This window comes from Saccostrea echinata, unplaced genomic scaffold, assembly GCF_033153115.1.
Source record: "Saccostrea echinata isolate AGI-Se365-2 ecotype Australia unplaced genomic scaffold, CSIRO_AGI_Sech_v1 ptg000051l, whole genome shotgun sequence".
Classification (NCBI taxonomy): domain Eukaryota; kingdom Metazoa; phylum Mollusca; class Bivalvia; order Ostreida; family Ostreidae; genus Saccostrea; species Saccostrea echinata.
In genome coordinates, this window is record NW_026889800.1 from 8,021,013 (window position 1) to 8,041,718 (window position 20,706).

A 20,706-nucleotide genomic window follows, 5' to 3' on the forward strand; every position below is an offset into this window, starting at 1 on the left:
GATTACATCAATAACATACAGGTATGGACTAAAATATTCATTAAACTGTCTCTACAACAAGTGAACAAGTCAAGATGGGAACATCAGCAGGTACATGTAATATTGTACAGTTTTTATTTTCATATTTCAGCAGTTAAAAAAACACAGCAGCAAAGTTGAAATAAAACAAAGACTCAAGAATAAAGATCATAGAAAAAATATCACAGTTATATATGAACAATACTTTTATATGAATCAGAAAGGCCTCAGGTCAGCTGGCAGCAACCAGCAAAAGTAAAAAGTATAAAAATGTAGTGCCCTGTAGTTCTACAATAAATCTATTGCCAAGCTTACAAAATTTCAACAAAACTTGGTCCCTGTTAAAGGAATCATATATATTAACATCTCATTAAGACTTAATCATGATCATGACTTTTCAATCAGTGTTCTAGTTTTGATTTCACAAAAACAATTATATTCTCCATGTTAAGTGAATATAATGGACTCCTTTGAACTACTACCCTTGACTGTTGTATTTCCTGTCATTTATTTCATCATAATCTACATCATATCGTATACAATTCCCCCTGTGAAAGAGCTCATTCTATTATAATTAAGACTTGAAATCGAAAAATACAATAGAATTTACCAAACAAACATGCTCCTACAAGACTTCTATGGAGTTTAATAAATCTCTTGCATGACCATCTATACACTAATGAAAAATGTTTTTTGACAATATTTATACAATTTTATTATACCAAGGTGTAAATATTGAGTTTATCATTTCATTTTCAACATAGTTTCCCACAATATACCCCTAGGAAAAATGTTCCTGGACAACAAGGTATTGATGAACAGAAATTGCTTACTTTAATGGGGAAAAACATGCAGTGCTCAATCAATTTACCTAGGCCAAATGAAACTTTAAGAATGCTTGAATTGATTACAAATTAAGAATTATACTGTATATTTTTATTCATTTTATTTTATATCCAAGAGCAAACTGCATAAAAATACCTCAGAATTAGAACTCTTTAGTGTTCAATGTATAGAAGATCTGTAAGAAACTCTTGGTGATTGAAATAATATAGGTAACAAATAAACTTCTCTCAGTATCAAACAAATATCAAACGAAATTCTCCAGTAACAACTTCAATACATAAAAAGATGCAAATAAAAACTTTAACATTGCAAGTAACAGACATAAGTGTACCAGTTTTTAAAGGTATCAAAGAACAACACCCCTAAAAAATTACCGATAAATTTCCTAGCATCAATAATTATGAATAAATTTTCTAGCAAAAGGGTCATAAATCCCAGACTGTACGTATCCTTGGTCATTCACTGGCCATGCAGAGTAATCCCGGGCTTTCCCAAGGTTGGTCAGTTTTCTTTCCTTGACCTTCTGGAACACAATTTCGCTCTGGTCTGGTATTTCTGGTTTATCGTACGGGGGCATACACAGTTTAATTTTATCCAGAAGCTGGCCTGGCCAGAAGGCATTGGAATCGGAAGAGCCATGTAATTGCTGGTACCTGATTGCCAAGTGGCTGTTACAAAATTTAAAAAAATGTCACAATATCATTTCTATCTTAGAATATTGTATTCACAAGTTTTTTGGGAGTATACAGAAAAACTTGAAAACGTGTATGTATTTTAAAGCTAGATAAATTTTTTAAAGTTAAATATATAGGACAAATCAGGTTTGATTTGTTTTATTATAGTATAATTGTATTAATTTTATTACACAAAGGGTATAAACAGAATAATCCAATAAAATATCTTAAAACTAAATCAAACCAGATATGTCTTCCTGTAAATTACAAGTTGCCCATGGTTCTTGATGGCCACCTGAGGACACAGCCATTCTTACCTTGTGAGTCTGTCGTACTCCTCAAAGGACATCCAGCAGTCCACCTTCCTCCTGATGATGGCTTTTCCTGTAGACAGATTAGCCCTGGTGCCTGTGGGGGCCACACTGCGACCCTGGGGGTAACGATGTCGGCTGTCTATCAAGAGTCGACCACTCTGGGATCGTCTTACCCGATCTTTGTGTTTGACCTCTATTGGGGTCCGGGGCTTCTTTGGAGGATCAGCATAGTGACTTGAGAGAAGAGGCGCCCCTGGGGTCTTTACTTGCTTACTGATAAAGGTATGTGGGATATCAGGAGGGTACAATAGAACTGAAAGACCAATGACATCAGATATGAAAATTCAAATAAAATATTAAGTGATGTTTAATTTTCCTCTAAAGAAATTAAAAGAAGTGAAATTTTTATTAAGTTTTACTGTTTAAGCATGAAATGTTTTGAAGATTTTCACCAAATGAAGCTTCTGATAACATATGACAAAGGGATTAGCACTAATTAAACTATGAAATCAATTCAGTCTATAGTAAATGCATTATTACATTCATTTTAATCCACATTTAAAATATAAAGCAATTTTACCTTTTTCTAGTAAAGATGGACTGAGTGCAATTCCCTGTTGAGTACACAGCTTGTTAACTTCATAGAACTCTCTAAGCTTGAGCTGTCTAAACTTATCCACCATCCCTGCCATCTCCCCCTCCAGTGTGGACTGCATACAGTGGTCATCTATAGCCTTATCCCCCACCTTAATGATGCCTGGCCCCTCCTCTAACCTTTTAGCTGACTACAATTGGGAAAATGTTCTATGAAAATGATGTTTAATTCATGTGATGGGCATTTTCAACTGTTGCCAACATTCAGAACAATGCATTTTGTAAAGGCTGCAAGCTTTTTCAGGTTGATGGTGAATTTATTCATTTGATAAAATAAGAGACAGTTATGTTGTCTTGTTTTAATGTTTTTATTTCATAGTTTATGCTTGAGCAAGTAAAATATACAGGTAGAGCAAGTGAATTTTGACATTACACCCCCCTCCCGGACAGGCACACATACAAGTTATACCACTAGTAAAGATAAACAAAGGAAGATAACTCTTATGGCAAAAAAAAAATTGACTTTAATCTAGATGCAAATCTAAGACTTGTTTTTAATTATTTATTGATTTATCTTTTTAAAGTCACTTGCCCATTGGCAAGTGTTTATTAAAAATTCACTTGCCCCCTCCCCCTCTAAAATTCACTAGTCCCCAGCATCTGATAAATGCAGGTAAATTATGGCTAGGTATTGGTCCGTTTATATGCAGGTGAGCCAATTATTACTATTATTATGTCAAGTTATACACTCTAGCCATTGCACATTATGACATCATATTATGAAGTCATTGTTCTCTACTACTCAAGGTAATGAACAACATGAACAAAATAGCTTCAGTGTAAGGGTATATCTTATTTAATTCTACAGAATTATTTTATAAGAGGAAGAACATTCAAAAGATTAATGAAATTGTTGCACAAATCCAGTGCATTCTCTCATTTCATCAGAATAAAAAGACATTTACAACAGATCCTGCATTTTTTAACGTGTTTACAATATCATCAATCTTTGGAATGTTCTGTTTTTTATTATTAAATTTTATTTTTGTTGAATTAAATGTACTATGCCCTTGCACTGAAGCTGTTTTGTTGAGGTTATTTATTTCTTTGAGTTATAAAGGACAATGATGTCATAATATAACATAATTATGTGTATTGGCGATACCATGCCAGGAGTACTTAGCATGTATAAAAAAAGGTAAGTTTAAGCCTTCTCTGTACAATAGAGAAACTTCTTACGTGTTTTAATTAGCTCATTTGCATAGAATGCCCATACCTAACCTTAAATTACTTGTGAATGGGATTTTTCAGCACCTGCAATAGATACTTACCATTCTCATCATGTTGGTTTTGAGAGCTTCCCTGTCTCTTTTCCTCAGGTCCACCATTGCTTCCTCAGATGATAACACGATGTGTTCTGGCCCTGTGTCCTGCTCGGGGGGTGACAGATACTGGGGAGTGGTGCTCCTACTCCTCTTGGGCTCTACCTTTGAGGTATCTGTAATTTCTATTTCAATATTCACTTGCTTTCCTTTACTGTCATTATCTCCTCCTCCTAAACCAGAGTCTTGTTTTTCCAACTTTGAGTTGGTCCCTTGTTTCGGGGAACCCTGTGTCCTATCAGTGGAAGTTTTTTCAGGCTTGTCCTCAGACTTGCTTGAGGATCTTGCAGATTTCCTGGATGTACCTTGGGGGGGACTATTAGAGGTTTTGGAAGGTTTTGAATGGACATCATGGTTTGACCTACTTGGTGAAAAATTGCGAATGATCTTTTCATCTACATCTTGGTTTTCATCTACTGTTTCCTCGGACGAGTTGGCATTGGCAGCAGGTAATGACGTTGATGAACCTTTGATGAAAAAATAATTAAATTTTCTTTAAAAAGTTATTAATATATCAAATATAATAACTATTTTGTAAATATTCACAGAGCGATGGTGCATATATTTGAATATGAATTTAGCAGCCATCTCAGGATTTAGTACAGCTTTCAAAATCTAAAACTTGCATTTCAAGCACTTGTGTTAAGGTTCCTAAATCAGTAAAAGACTTAAAAGATGATGCTTACTTGATCTAGACTTTAGAGAATCCATTGTAGATTCTCTTGAAATCTGCTTTCTGCGATTTTCCCTTCTCTCTCGTTTCCAAAATGACAAGCCTTTTGATAATTCTTTATAATCTAAATTGTTGTCGTAATCCATATCAAGGGAGAGAATCATATCCTCCAGCAAAGCCTCGGACATAGGAACCTTAGACTGTAAAATCAAACTTAACTCAATCACCTGCTTCACAGTATATAGTTCAACAATGAATGCTTATTACTCTGTTCAATTCTTTGAGTAAACTTTGTATTTATATTACACTTAATTTGCTTCACAGTGACAGTTGTTACACAAAGATACTGTTATTAAGCTTAGTTATACAACAAATGTATGACATTTTTTAGAAACTTCTTATAAATTCAATAAATTATTACACGTTAATTTATCTCAATGATGTACCTCTTTGATGACCTTTCTGAACTCATCTCTTGTGATTTTCCAGTCTTTGTCTTTATCAGTGGCAACAAATAAGTCAAGAAGTCGAATTTTATTTTTCCTCAAGTGCTCTTCCAAAATTCTTATACCAAGAGGAGCTGGGATCTTAACATTGGGCACATCATGAATAGAGGCCTCAGAGGGGGTTTCTGGGACAACAGGTGGGGGTTCATAATGGGGAGTTCTCTCCTTGATCATTCTGACCAGCACTCTTTTCTCTAGGGCTGTCATGTTTGGTTTCTGATTCAGCCAGCGTTCACTTAGTCCCATATTTTCCAGATCATGACGAAATGTTTGCCGATCTGTCATCCAGTTTTTATATTCCTCCTCTTTCTGCATTTCTTTCTCTGCAATCATTTCTTCCTCAGATGGTTTAGGCTCTGCTTGAACTTGTTCTCTAAGTTCTGCATTTAGAACTGGTGGGGAAAGGGGAGGGGATTTTCGACCATGATACACACCCAGTCGATGTTTCAATGGTGTTTCCATAGGTGGGGCAATCATAACTCTCTTTCTACTCAGTGGTCCTCCAAAGATTCTGACAGCAGCTTTGTAGTGCTTGATATGAGCAAGGTCACGCTTCTTGAATGAATTCAAGCGCTCATCCACTGGTATATGATCTAAATTGTACTCATCAAAGAGACGATGGAGGGGGTAGCTAACATCTGTATCTGTTAAGTCCACAGGACCAGCCCTGTGTCTCGGAGGCATTGTGCACTCTTTTAATATTATCAACGGTTTGTTAAGAATATATTGGGATGGTGGTATACACGATTGTTAGGCCTGAAAATAAAAGTTAAACATCCATTGGAATTAAATTTCTTAATCACAACAGGTCTGGGACTAGAAACAAATAATTTTTGTATTAAAAACATTTAGTCGTGTGGTTTGAAGTTCTCTCAAAAAATGAAATAAAAATGTAAAGATATGGGGCTATAACAGATGTCATGAACGTGATCTACTTTCCTGACCTGGTCACCTTATTTTAACGTGTTTAATTGTAAAAATGTATAAATTTATTGTCTGACGCCATGGCGTCAGACAGTATTAGATTTAGCCAAGGCTTGTTGGTCAAGTCGTTCAATAGAATTCTTGTGATAACTTGATCTTGGAAACTTCATACTCAGTTGGAGAGCATGGGGAGTACAGAAAACAATCATGCTAAACACCCAAACAAGCCAGAGTACTGGACCTATTTATTATCACATTATACATTACAGGTTACATAACATTTGGCCATTCTCGAATGCATATCATTTATGTCCAGCAAAACAGCAGGAATGAAGCTGATCAGGTCAACACTTGTCGATTATCTTTTTCAGATTAACTAATGGATGTTTATTTTCAATACATACTAAGACTCTCTACCTTTAGAATTTTTATAAATCTACACATATTCATAACTTGCAGATGTTTTATTTCTGCCCTTCGTGAATTAAAAATTGTGAGTGTATTTACCAATAACCAGTTAATATCTATAATGTAACTATAACATAGTTCAAAAATTATCAAAGTGAAGGATAGATGTTGAATATTCTTTTGCTTAAGGACAGATGATACAAACAAACTTTTATTGAATATCTTGAAAATAACAACTAAAGCCATGTTTATATAAGTAAAATGAATAAATTTAACCGCAGAGTTTTTAATTTTTCATTCGAAATTTCACATTAATAAGATTTAAAGCGACAAAAATTGTATAGATTAATAAGGATGGTTGAAGACAGGTAGAATTTTGAACATCATTTGCGATCAAAATAGGTCCAAAAATATACATCTATCCAGACATCCATTTTTTGTTTGTACCATTTGTCCTTAAATGCAAAGATGTTAGCTACGTTCATTTCTTTAAATAAGACATTTCTTAACTATCAAAATTGTTCACCAATTGATTTTTATATGTTGCAACTTTTTCTTTCAAAAAGACTGGTTTTATCTTTGTATCCAATGAACAGACCCGTTGGAAGAAATTTCAGAAATTTGCAGTTTAGGGTGGACACTATCAAGGAAAAATTCCTTATAGAACATACAAAAGTTATCAGAAGTTAATATTTACATGATTTAGGTGACGCAATCATAAAATAGCTATGTATATAAATCGACAAAATTATTGCCCCCCCCCCCCCCGAAATTACAAGAAATATAATGTACACAGAATAAATTCATGACAAGTTTTATTTTATGTTGATGCCACTGAATTGATTTTTTTTTTTGTTTCTTAGCAAAAGAATTCATTTTATGACTAAGACTCATGTTGATTACACTGTATTTAACATTTCTTGATTCTTCACGTAAAAATAAATTTGCTCAAGTCAGACAAGCTTTTTAGGAAAGCTAATACTTGTAAGCATTTAACGTACGTCGGTGATGTGCTGTCTATCCGCTCTCCTTCCCTCCACTAAAGTCCGCCATCTTTGTTGCCGTATAAACATGCCAGAGCGCCACCTTCCGGCAGATATATAATAATTTTGAAAGGGCATTCACTCTAATGATATTGTAAAACATACATAGATCTACGGTGGCTTGTTCGGGACATTGGACCGAAGATCTTTTTTTCCTCATTGATTTATTTAGTATCAAGTCATCATACATTTGTGAGCAATAAATCATTTGAAGAACATCATATTTGAGAGACATATTTTTTAATAAATAATTATTACAAATTCTAATAAGACGTGGGCTTTTAAGGTAATCTGATCCTCAGGTTCTGAAAATCAGCAGTTAAGACTGGTTAAGTAATTGAAAATGCTCATAAAAAATATCACCAAATTCACAAATTATAGTGTATTTACCCACGGTATTTCTTTAAAATTTACCATTATACTTAATCATATTATTTAGAGAGAACATTATGAAATCTCATAATACATGTATATATATATATTTTCAGGAAGCCAGCTATGCATTTTCTAATTGAAAATTATTCAACAAATGTATTTTAGGATAAAAGCGATAGGTATCCAGACATTCAGTTAAAATTGTGTGTGTGTGTGTGTGTGTGTGTTTTTCTTATACGGTATTCTAATTCTTCTATTTACATCAATTATTATATAATACATAGTGTAAAAAGGTTTTGCTTATCATTGCAAGACTTCGCAATTCACTTCTAATTTCATATCATGCTAATAAGCATTGGTATACATATGTAATAAGGCTAGATTAAAGGGAATCGATTTCTCTAAAAATCTATTTATTTTTATTTATTCGGTGGAGATGCTTGTTTGGTGTGTTACATGTATATACGTAAAACATCACTTCATGGATGACTCTTACTAATATACATGTACTAAATTATGACTGAAAACATCAAGAAACTGAGATTTTAGGTTGAAAAATGCTAAAATAAGCATTATCGTAAAAGAAGGATCTGATGCTCAAGATTCTGTTCAAGAACCGATTTCCGCCAAGGAACACTGGCGGAGACATAATCGTGACACAAGCATTTTTATCCTTTTTAATTACTCAAAAGATCTTCAATAATATCAGTGCTCAGTGCTATTAGAGATTGACTGATTGTTTGTAATTTAACGTCATTTGCACGATTATATTACTCGAATATGTATGGAACGTCACCGTATGTCGGTGAAGGGCTTCAAGTTGACTCATGGCCATTGAAAAGTGAGGGATATTATATCGACTTACTATTGTTGCGGCACTGCGGGACATGGAGACCGGTCCTTCGGATGAGACCGTATAAACCAAGTTGCCGTGTCGCAGTAGGTGTTGGCACGAAAAAGACCCCTCATTGCTCAATGGCCCTGAGTGCCGAGTATAGGTATAAATTTGCAGCCCTCCAACGACACATTCAGTATGAAAAAATGACCAGACAACTTTTATGAAAGATGTCAGTCAACATTCGACTATAAAATTGGAATTTAAACAAGATTTTTGATACCCTTATATCATCAACTTATATGTCAGTAGGCAGTAGCCTGCCTCGTCTAGAAATTGTTCGAACGTAGAATATGCTCTTGCGTAACGAATCAAGTGGGAGACATAAACCTCATATGCAGGTTATTATGGTATATTGTACATGCATAAACATGACAAATATTAAGGAAGTTGACGAGTGAAAAGTTGAAATCATGTTAGTTTTTAGCTTGCCAACAATGTTTTTCTCTTGTTAAATAAATCCTACATGAAAAGAAGAAGTCTCTTGCTGTGACCTTCAATTCGACTTTAAGATATATCGATGACATAATATCATTAATAATAATTATTCATTTTCATTCGTATGTTGATTCGATATATCCCACTGAACTCGAAATATAAGACACAGAGTCTGACACATTTGTCTCATATTTTTATTTTTCAAAACATGTTTCTTGTTTATGCATATTGAATCACGTACATTTATCGATTATAGTTATTAATAGAAAAAATCTTTCTTATTAAAGAATGATAAAGGTTTTGCGCTTATATCTGTTCGTACATGACAGTTAAAATGTCACATATATATTCATCAGAAAGAAAAGCTGGTGTTACATTGAAATTGAACAAGCTTTTAAAATTGTCACAAGAAAATATATATGCACCACACTAGAGTAAATTTTCAAAGTTTCTTCCCCCCCCCCCCCAAAAAAAAAAAAGAGACGGTAAAAAAAGACAAATATTCCAGCCAGAATTTGTAATTAAGCTACCCATTCAAAGTGTGGTTATAATCTCTCACTATCCCCCCCCCCCACACACACACACACACACACTCAACAGTTTCAATCTAGTAGGAAACAAAAATTAAATTTGCACTTTATGTTGCTAATTCAAATTCAACATAATTATATACATACTTGCACAAATTATAGCTCCAATACTAAATATTTGTTGAACGAAGAATTTAATAGCTACACTTGATATATGTATATACATTTATCATGTGTACCTTTATATCATTAAATACACATGGATAAGTCACATGATAGTCAATCTTTGTAGAACTGACAACACATTATATTCCAGTCTTTTTGTGTTTGGTCATCTAGCTACATATGCACTTGCCATGCTTTATAATACGAGTACTTATATATAAATCACGCACATGTACTCATGTACTTATTTTTATCCACTCACTTTTCCCATGCTTTTGGAGCTCATACTTTTTTTTTCATTTTTTCCACGTCAGGTATGCCAGTCTTAAAATTTAACTGATATGCAATTGCACATTTATATATTGCAAATGTTCTGAAAAGCCAAGTGTTATAAATAAATAGAAACAACACGTAACTTCAACTACAATTAAAGGTTGCTGGCAACTCTGCCTTATTATACTCAAACCAGAAAATCGAAGAACTCTGGTGTTGATAACTTGATCTCTCCGTATATAGAAATTATCATCTTAAACTATATATCAGCAATGATAGCAAACTGCCTTAAACTTGAATTACTTTTCTTTCTTCTTTTACATCACGACACTGAAATGAATTAAAATGATATATAAAGAAAAGTTTTGACTCTTCAATTAAGTTTTCGAAATTCAATACAATTATTGTTAAGATGTTCTTAGACGTTGTAAAGGGACGACATATTCGAACTTTTAGAGATTTAAGTATAACCTTTTCAACAATTGGTCCGGCGCATGCCATTCGGATTCTCTCTGGAGTTGCTGGACATTCCAGTCTGTAGTTACCAGATAATCCATTTGCCTTACGTGCAGCTATCACAGCCTCTCTCAGAGCAAGATGTAGAGATACAGCCAGCAATAAAGGTGGCTCCCCAATTCCCTGAAGTAGAAAAATAGCTAGTTAGCGTCAGGCCAGAAATCAAATACGACACGTACTTCTTGTGGTGATCACTTTCATCATATATCCATGAATTTGAAGGAATCGTACTAAAACATAGGGTTGTTTTTCAAAAGCTTGCAATTGGATGAAATAACGACTAACAAAAATAATATACATGTAGAGGCATATTTTGTAAACCTAAGAAGAATATTATATTTTGTCAACCATCCGACATTGCTGTGTGACATACCTTTGATGAATACACTTCTTTATGGCCACCGGCAGCTTCTTTCAATAATGTGACCTTAAAATCTTTCGGAATGTTTCTGATCCCAGGAATTTTGTAGTTAATTGGTCCACAAGCTTCTATTAGACCAGCCTCTGGATTCACTGTCACTTGTTCGGAAGTCATCATACCACAACCCTGTTTTATAGGATTTCTTCTTGAGATGACAAGAATTTGCAGTAACTGATTTGCATCAGTGATGTGTTCTATTATCATTTAATCATGTAGTTTATCAATTTTGGCATCAATTTTCCTGCCAAGTCTGGCCATCAAAAAATTATCAACAGACGATAACAATATAAGTGATAGTTTTGAAAAAAGAGTTTTCCGATTACCTGTACAAATCCTCCTTCAATTTGACCGACGTCGATAGCAGGATTCAAACTTTTCCCCACATCAAATACAATATCTGTTTTCAGAATCTAAATATAAAATAAACAAGTATTAGCTTTCCTAAAAAGCTTGTCTAACGTGAGCAAATTTATTATTACGCGAAGAATCAAGAAAATTAAGTTAAATCCAATGTTACAACATGGCTCTGAGTCCAGAAATGAATTCTTTTCTTCTAGGAAACAATAAAAGTTCCATTCACTGGCATCAACATAAAAACTTAGACATGAATTTATTCTGTATACACTATATTACTTTTTTTCATGGCCGTAGGAACCGGGGGGGGGGGGGGGGGGGGGGCGGATGCCCATTTATACATAGCTTCTTTATGCTTGTGTCTAAATCATGTAAATAATAACGTCTGATAACTTTTTTTATGCTTGAATAGGAATTTCCCTTTGATAATGCGCACCCTTATCTGAAAATATTTGGTTGTGCACCCCCTTCTCGTGAAATTTCTTCCAACGGCCTCTTAGATACTTAGATATAACCGGTGCGTTTGGAAAAAAAAACAACAACACATAAAAATCTAAACACCAGTTGGTGAACAGTTTTGTTGATTATGAAATGTTTCATTAAAAAAATAATAAACGTGTTACAAATGAGCTAACATCTTTGCATTTTAGCAAAAGATTTTTTAACTATGAATAAATCAAACGTCTGCAAGTTATCACAGTGTAAAATCCACTGTTCAAAAAAAAAAAAAAAAAAAAAAAAAAAAAAAAAACAACTTTATTTTGGACTTTACCTTTCAATTTCTAAATTTTTTTTTGGTTATATCTTATTTCTCACGATATGTTCAACGAATCTAATTATTTAATTTAATTTACGAGTGACACTTTTCGGACAATTGATCTGTTATTACAAAGAGATAGAGTGCTGTCTCAAGAACTGTTAATCTCTTATAACAACATTGTGTTATTATCTGTTATTCATGTCCAAACATCAAAGAGTCATTAAGTATATTCAATTACTCTATACCTGTGAATCTTTCAATTATTTTACTTAATGTCAACACCTATCATTTACTTACTTATTTTGTACATTCTTATAAATAGTCATGTATAATTTCAATCTTATGTCTTACTGCCCATTCAACCAACATACCAAATTTGAAGTTAATTTGCCAACCCTAAAAAAAGTTATTAGAAAAAAAAACAGAAAATTTGTGGACGGAAGAATGACAGACGGACAGACAGACAGACAGAAAGACAGACGGACAGACAGACAGACAGAGTGATTACTATAGGGCACCCGCAAATCCTTGCGGGGCCCTAATAAAGCCCTAAACCAAACTGTACACTTTGGAAAAGTGCAGTCTTGATCTTGATCAAATGACGTTGATCGGGGACACAAGACACCTTTTGGTCATAGGCATCCTTTGTCCGAAGTGTGAGTTAGGGCCTTCGGACACTTTGTCTTGTACGAGCAACTAATGTTTCTCATTTGCAAAGTTATGTTATACAAAAGATTCAAAACGACCAGACGGAAAGAGAAATATCCCGGTAGATGGACACATGGCGATTTCTAGATATTCATCAAATTTTGTTTGTAGGAGGTTATAATAATGAAAAGTCAATTCATTTTCATAAATCTGACGTACACAGTAAATTGTGAATGTAATCTAAAAGAAATCGGAGATGAATTTCATTGCCTACTAATGTGCACTTCACTACAAAAAGAAAGAATGCTATGCTTAACAGAAAACACACATAAGATTTAAGAATATAATTAGTTTTAAAAACATCATGAATAGCAATAAACACTGTTTCCTGAGAAAAAATGTGTTCGTTTATAAAGAAAATAAATAAAATATGCTCCCCGGCCTAGAATTCCCATGCTTCACATTTATAGCAAAGTACTAGTTTTTGTTCTTTATTATTCACGCATGCTATTGCTATATATTAAATTATCTATTTGGTGTAAGTCTCTATATGCTATTGTAAAATGGTGAAGAGATTCAAATAAATGAATACTGGCATGAAGTAGATTAAAAGGTAAAATGTCCAACATATCAAAACAAGGACCTGATTCTCTCCTGTTAAAACATCAATCTCTGTCACGGTGCACGCCGCGCCGTAGCCGTGGTACAAGCAGTAATCCCCTCCCTCCTCCTGCTTCTTGAAGTTATATCCTTTGTCACGTGATCTGAAGAGCGAAGAAAACTGACCTCAAGACCATAAATCGGAAACAGACAGCAGTCAAAATTTTGATTTTGAATATCTTAAGTTTTATTTCACGAAGTTTAAAAAAAGGACAGTTTAGCCCTAGAATATTCAAATACAAACATAGTTGAAAATTTTATTTGATTAAAAAAATTATATAAAAAATTCAATTAATTTTAAATTTTGACTTGAGTCTATTTATGGTCTTGAAGCCTGGTCATCTGAACAACATTATTCAAGAATTCTATTAAACCACTTCAAACAGCTATGTCGAAGAGAACATCAATTACCAATATCATTAAAACAATCATGAAGTAATGTTTATCAGGTTTGATTAACCTCCTTGATACTGTTATTGCATCATTGCACTTACTTGTAAAAACCGGTGGCAGATAAGTTAATTCTACTGAAAATGGCTGCGTTAATCTACAAAGACAAATTGTTTGCATGCATTTGACATTTCATAATAACTGGAGGATATTGTATAATTAATCAAGATGAAATGATAGTTAAATCTCCTAAAATGAGCTCACACACCAATTCTGTCCAGGATGCATTTGGCATTGTTTCCTTTAGAACACTTAGTCTTTCTTTGATTACTTCACAAGCATTCTACAACACATAAATAAACAATGGGGAGATGGATATCGGAAATAGAACTCATTTTCAAACATAAATTTCTTACTTTCTGTAATCTGCTTACGCTCTAATTTTTTAAAATCAAATTTCACATATAAGCATTTCATTTTCATGTAATAGGTTAAGTATTTATGGATGGGTTGTCGAAGTTTTATTGCAGACGACAAGAGATTTAGAATCTGAACCTAATAATAAAATGCATGATAATTAACATCGTTAGAGATATCTACCTTTACCGCCCCTCCGTTTATGTCTGCCACAAAACTCCCTCCAGATTCAGTAGAGTGGGGAACCGAGTGAGTACTTGTTTCACAAAGATGAACTTGGTGTAATGGGATACCCAATACCGTGGCTGCAATCTATACGTACACAATTTACTAAACAAGTATACTGTATGACAATTTATAATTTCAATTTCAATTTTTGAAATGATGAAAAATTTAAAGCATCATCTTTATTCGTCTGTTTCTTTGATGAAATTTAGTTTTTCCTTGATTTCAAACATAAATTCCACTGATATAGGGTCAGACATTGCATCGCAAACTCTGTACTAAGTATATCTACTTTTAAAAGAGAAATCTTTTCCTTGTAGATTCCATTTCGTTATGTTTATGTGTACCTGACACATCTTTGTATGAAGACCTTGTCCCATTTCTATCCCTCCATGTGATATCAAAACTGAACCATCTTTATAAACATTGACCAAAGCCCCAGCCTAAAAATCCAAACTGCATTTTACAAATCAACAGACAGTGAACAAACATTATTAATGAAATTCGGTTTTGGTTTTACTTTTATCATACAATGGAAGGTAAAGAAGTATACATGTATGTTAGTTACCACTTTTGATCATAATGCATGATTAACAAATATACTTAGTCTATGATAAACTTACATAATTAGCACTCAGTGGAGGGTATCCAAAGAAGAAGATACAGGGGGACATGGCTACACCTCTCTTTCTCCATTTATTGTCCCTGACAGAGATGGAATAACAACATTAGAAATCAACAGTGAAGATATGATAGAGGTTGTATATTATATAAATGGTGCCTGTTTTGGAGGGTACATGTAACAGTTGAAATTGATACCCCAAGGAAAACCATTGTCAACCGACGAGTCAATTTCAACTGTTTCCCTCCAAAACAGGCACCATTTATTTTATTACACTGAATGTCTTATTGATTTAGCATGTCAGTAAAAAAAAAAATTCGTCCATCGTCTTTACGTTCACGTTTAGAAAGCTTTCAAACTCCGATATACAAAAACACTATACTGGCAAAAATGCCCCGGAAACCCAAAGTAGCAAAGCACAATTTTGAGAGTGTATATAATAGACAAAGAACGCAACTCTTAATTACCGTAATCTTGCAGCGATACAATATGTGTCATTTCATTTTTTTTCTTCATTTCAAAACACACTGTCTCGCACGGACTGTAAAAAGATTTTCATTCTCCCCGAAGACTAATAAGCTTACAGCATTAACCCTTTTAATTCATTTTAATTTTCTAGGATTTGAAGATGTATGAAAGTGATGAACGATAAAAGACCTCTTCTCTCTCTAAAATTGGGGTTATACATGTACTTGATTTACCAAAATATTGCATCAATAGTATAATTATTATAATCAGAGCGCATATCAAAAAATAATCGAGATGGGATTATTTTTTGAATTCTTTTTTTTTATAACCATAGACGTAAAAGCAACTTAAGACGCTCACAAAACAACTTCTGTTTCACGTTCTTCAGGTTAGACTTTTTTTTTTAACACTTAAAGTAGGTCGCGGGGTTGGTGATCTTTAAAAATTGCTCGAAAACATATTATGAAAATTAGTTATTTGAATCTCCTTCTTTTGTTGTACATTCTCTGAAAATTTTATAAAATTCGTCTGCATCGTTTTTGCGTTATTAAATCCCAAACATGTCATCGTTGTCGTAACATTTTCGACGCTATTCTATTATTCTATTGAATTCTATAGGGAAAAACGTCATTTTTCACTCGTTTTCAGGCAAGATTTCGTCAAAAAAAAAATATCTCAGTAATTTTTAAATGGTGCAGACGAAATTGTTCCCCTTTTGGTCATTTCACACAGAGATGATTTCCGATAAATCTATGTAAAAAAATTAATATGTCTTCGAGTTAGTTTTCTCGTAATTTACATGCGAATTATTGCTTTTACTTTGCAAAATGTAACATTTTTTAAGAATGACGCTATAAACTATCGCGACGTCACGCTCGACATCGTGAATACGGTCCGGTATAAAATGCAGAAATACAAAATAATATAATAAAAGTAAGAAAGAAATTTATGTCTATATACATTTAATGTAAAATAAGCACAGGTGTATGAGTTAAGTAACAATGTATCTTGTCTGAAACACTTTACGGTTTCAATTGTTTATAAGCTGTAACTAAAGAGAGAGAAGGCTTGGGTGGGGTTTGCAGATACAGTACTCCTAGCGTAATATTCAGAGACTTTTTTCTTACAAGAATAGGGGAGGGAATATTAATTAGAGAACTTAATTAGAAAAAATGGTTTTTTTAACACACTGGAAGCTAGTTCCTATATGGGTGGATTTTTTTGTTTTTAATATGGATTGATTGTATTTCTTATTCTTTAAAAAAGCTATACAAAACCCTTCTTTGTATACGGAATTTTTACATTGGTAATACTCGTACGAGTACACACGCAGCATACGACTGCTCCTTTAACATGATGTCGCTCTCGTATCACCACATGTCGTCAGCGTTTTTTTTCCCAAATTAATCCCATTCTGTTGATAAATAAAAAAATACCAAGAACTACTTTTGTTTTGTCTGAAAAGATCACAATTTTTCACCGAACTTTGTACATATTTTGAACGTCCGACTTTTTCAATCTTGACGCCGTTCGATATTGTCAACGTATTTGCAAAACATGGTGTTATAATTAATATTCTAAAGAATTTAGCCTTTGATGGTCGTTTTTTTTTAAAAAGATATTAAGATACACAGGAACAAAGGATGCAATATTTAGTTGGGGGGGGGGGGGGAGAGAGAACCCAACAGATATAAACAACCTCAGGCCCGTAGCCGCTAGCTGCGAGACGTTGTAATTTTGGACCTTTCATTTCTTACTTTGTTCAATTCCCTCTGTGATAATACATGTTTCTAAATCTTTTTAAACATCACTTATTCATTTTCCCCTGTTACCTGTTGAAATCCGTCACTTCTTTTTCTACAGTGTTAAAGTTGCTCTGTTTTTTACAGTCCTCCCAGCATCGGATCAGATTAAAATCTGACAAAACTTTACCATACATGTCTGTGTCCCCTTCTCTGAACGTATTCATCTCTCTCAGCTGTAACCAGAACCAGACACAAAAGTCTATCTCTCTCCTCCTCATAAAATTCATTTCAAATATATATAAAAGAATTTTTTATAACTTTGTAGACAAAGACCAATTCATTAAGAGAGAAAAGAAAAACTTGAAGACTGACAAATTTAATAGTTTTTTTGATAAGAGCTCACTCTATTGAGGGACATGCCCAGGTGTTTCGAAACATCAAACATAATACTCTGAATGATGAAGTGGGCCTGAGGCATTCCAAACCCCCGCATTGCCGTACTGGAGGGGATGTTAGTCTTACAGAGATGTCCGGTGGAGGAGTAATGGGGAATTTTATAGATGCTTGCCATCCCTGGCATCATTTGGTTTAGTACCTGAGTGTATATACAATATAAGAATTAATGTGGACAAACCTCAAGACTAAATTAAAAAAATACACAATAAAATAAGATTATTATCTTGTATTTGACAGTGCAATCCGAAAGTTGCTTGGTCCGATTTTTATGGTTAAAAATATTTTGGTTTTTTTGTGTAAAATAACTCTTTATAAAAAGTTTCAACTTTCGTCAAATTATATCGGATCCTCAGATTGGGGTTCTTTTAAAAGATGCTAATATATAAAACATATAAAACTTTAAAAATATTTTTTGCATGGTCACTCAAAAATAAAGAGAATGCCAAGCTTGTACATGCTCAGCTTAGTAAACAAATCGCATGATGAAAGTCGACTGAAAATGTGGTCGTCCAAAATCACTAAGTGACTCTGAGGGTAAAAAGAAGAGATCCAGACTGTGGAATCGCTTAGGAAGAACTCGAATCCAGCACACAGTACAAAATATCTAACGGTAACTTCACGTATTTCTCACATGGACCTTCCCATTTGATTAGCTTTTTATAGGTCATGTGGTCTCGTCGTCTAAATTTGTCAACATGGTTTTTGACCGAAGTTTTTCCCTTATAAATATCGTAGTAATAACAGAAGAACACAGTCGTATATATGTTATTTTAATACATATTCTATGTATACATGTACTTCCTTTTTTGAAGAAATATATGCATCTTAATTGGACTAAGCTAATTTAAAATAATATAATTATCATCTGAGATTCAGCAATTATTTCACAATGTTTTGAAGTTAATGATTAAAATATCTCTTTTCATGAACAGCAATTATTTGTAAAATTTGACGAAAGAATGGAGCTTTTCATGCAATATGAAAATGCTTGCATTGCCAATGCGATGAACATATTTAACTTAAAATAAAGGAAGACCTCTTTTCAATTTCAAAAGTGCCTGAAAAATTATGACTCTTATAGAAGGAATTCAAACAACTGACCCGGGTAAGTACTACAATGCATTTGCCCATGATGTGGAAAAAAACAGTGTCAAATTAAATTTTTAATATATTAATTATGACAGAATTAAACAATTTGCAACTGTTTCTGATGCCAATAGTTGTGTGATTCCATTTGAAAAAAAATGTAATACATAATTTGTATATTTAAATACTTTTTTTAATTTGTACGAGGGCCGTTCAAAAATTACGCGGACTCTGCTATTATTTACTCTTACAGACGTCATTTAGAATTGAAATTTCATGGGAACATATTCCTTAAAAATTCCAATAAATTCTTGGTAAATATTTTTTGATTTTATTTAGTATCTCATAAAATTATTGCCGTTTTGATACTGCTGATGATGATATACGGAGCACGGCAAAAATGTTGAAAAACAAACATGCGGTATCCAAAATTTTATTCATTTATTTTCCATACTTCACGATATTATTCATCAATTTTCTCTAAAATTTCTTTTTATTGTTTTATTATTGAGTATTTAGATTTCTGACGTAATATTTGAAGTACTAACAGAAATATTATAATTTTTCTCCGATGTGACCCCCTACGAAATCAACTGCAAAAATAACGTCTCGTGATTTGACGGAGCAGCGCACTTTTATCAAATCATGAATCATGCTGGGAAAACGCCAATAGAGACCCAAAATATTCCTGATGAAACATGTAGTAAACTAGCAGAATTTCCGACAAATCTCTACAAAATGTAAAAAAGAATTTTAGACTGTTAGACCTTAGTCAAAAGGTAATCCGGGAGGGATGGAGGAAATTCATAGACAAAACACTGATCTGGGCTGTTAAGAATGTGATTGAGATCGACTGACGTCAAACTTTACTTCAGAAATATCTTCAGTTTTGGGGTTTAACACAAACTAAAACACACAATTATAGTTTTATAGTTTTTAAGCTGAGTCGGAAATGGTATATGGATGTTTATTCTGAGTGAATAAGGTAACACAAACTATACAGTATCAAATACTATGGGAAAATATTGAGAAAATGAAAGCTCCCATTTTTTAAAACGCCCGTGACGTTGAAAGTTTTACTGCGCCGTGACTTCATGATATGTCCTGTTAAATCACCTAAAACTGATACCAATTTACAATATTTTGATATGAAATTTTGATGATCATATATGTAAAGATTCTTTTATATTATTGATGACATTTTGCTTGATTATGTCCTCAAATATATTTTCTGTGCAACAACGCCGCGTAATTTTTGAACGGCCCTCGTATAGTATTCATTTCAATATATGTTTTACTTCTTTAGGTTGGGATCATGCATACAACAAAAGTAATATGATTGTGTTGTCTGGCTTCCCACTAGATTACAGTAGTGGGACAACCCTTTAGCTCGATTGGCAGAGCACTTGACTGGCATGTTAGAGGTCCCGGATTTAATTCTAAGTGAAGGCACAAACATGTCTCTGTTACACAACAATACTTGAGATGTTTTAAATGAACTAAGTACTCAAGCACTCACCAACGGACTGAGTCCACTGAAAGCTCCAGCATTTAAATAAAATTGCAAAGACAATGCATTCAGTTTTCCATCTTTATTGAAGCCAACCTGTCAAATAAAAAAAGAATATACACATGGGCCACTCATAGATTTATATTGCGGCCCTACATGTCATAACGGAAACAAGAGGCCCATGGGCCACATCGCTCACCTGAGTAATTTTGGCCATGCTGTTCATTACCAGACTTCCCCCTTGTAATACCTATTGTGGCCCCGCCCTAACCCCAGGGGCCATGATTTGAACAATTTAGAAACTTAGGATTCCCTATTGTGCCCCCCCCCCCCCATCCCCGGGGTCATGATTTGAACAATTTAGAGTGTA

At 33.6% G+C, this 20,706-nt stretch overlaps 2 protein-coding genes across 2 annotated transcripts in view; both read right to left on the reverse strand.

Annotated features, from left to right (window-relative positions):
- Window positions 1–91: 91 nt before the first annotated feature.
- On the reverse strand, window positions 92–7,392 carry LOC133203648 (uncharacterized). Its single transcript, XM_061339422.1, has 7 exons — window positions 7,341–7,392; window positions 4,948–5,763; window positions 4,515–4,701; window positions 3,778–4,295; window positions 2,433–2,637; window positions 1,856–2,165; window positions 92–1,532 (listed from the first exon to the last, which is right to left on the reverse strand). The coding sequence occupies exons 2-7, from the start codon at window positions 5,689–5,691 to the stop codon at window positions 1,256–1,258; spliced, it is 2,241 nt and encodes a 746-aa protein (XP_061195406.1). The 5' UTR covers window positions 5,692–5,763; window positions 7,341–7,392; the 3' UTR covers window positions 92–1,255.
- Window positions 7,393–9,584: 2,192 nt separating this feature from the next.
- LOC133203441 (xanthine dehydrogenase/oxidase-like) overlaps window positions 9,585–20,706 on the reverse strand; it is a 32,558-nt gene continuing 21,436 nt past the window's right edge. The window contains exons 23-35 of the mRNA XM_061339222.1: window positions 20,346–20,432; window positions 17,688–17,879; window positions 17,372–17,517; window positions 15,073–15,154; window positions 14,797–14,892; window positions 14,408–14,536; window positions 14,076–14,150; window positions 13,912–13,964; window positions 13,401–13,521; window positions 11,319–11,405; window positions 10,948–11,121; window positions 10,530–10,697; window positions 9,585–10,388 (exon numbers count right to left, since the gene is read on the reverse strand). Of these exons, the coding sequence (XP_061195206.1) occupies window positions 10,347–10,388; window positions 10,530–10,697; window positions 10,948–11,121; window positions 11,319–11,405; window positions 13,401–13,521; window positions 13,912–13,964; window positions 14,076–14,150; window positions 14,408–14,536; window positions 14,797–14,892; window positions 15,073–15,154; window positions 17,372–17,517; window positions 17,688–17,879; window positions 20,346–20,432 (1,452 nt within the window). The 3' untranslated portion in view covers window positions 9,585–10,346. The remainder of the gene's footprint in view (window positions 10,389–10,529; window positions 10,698–10,947; window positions 11,122–11,318; window positions 11,406–13,400; window positions 13,522–13,911; window positions 13,965–14,075; window positions 14,151–14,407; window positions 14,537–14,796; window positions 14,893–15,072; window positions 15,155–17,371; window positions 17,518–17,687; window positions 17,880–20,345; window positions 20,433–20,706) is intronic.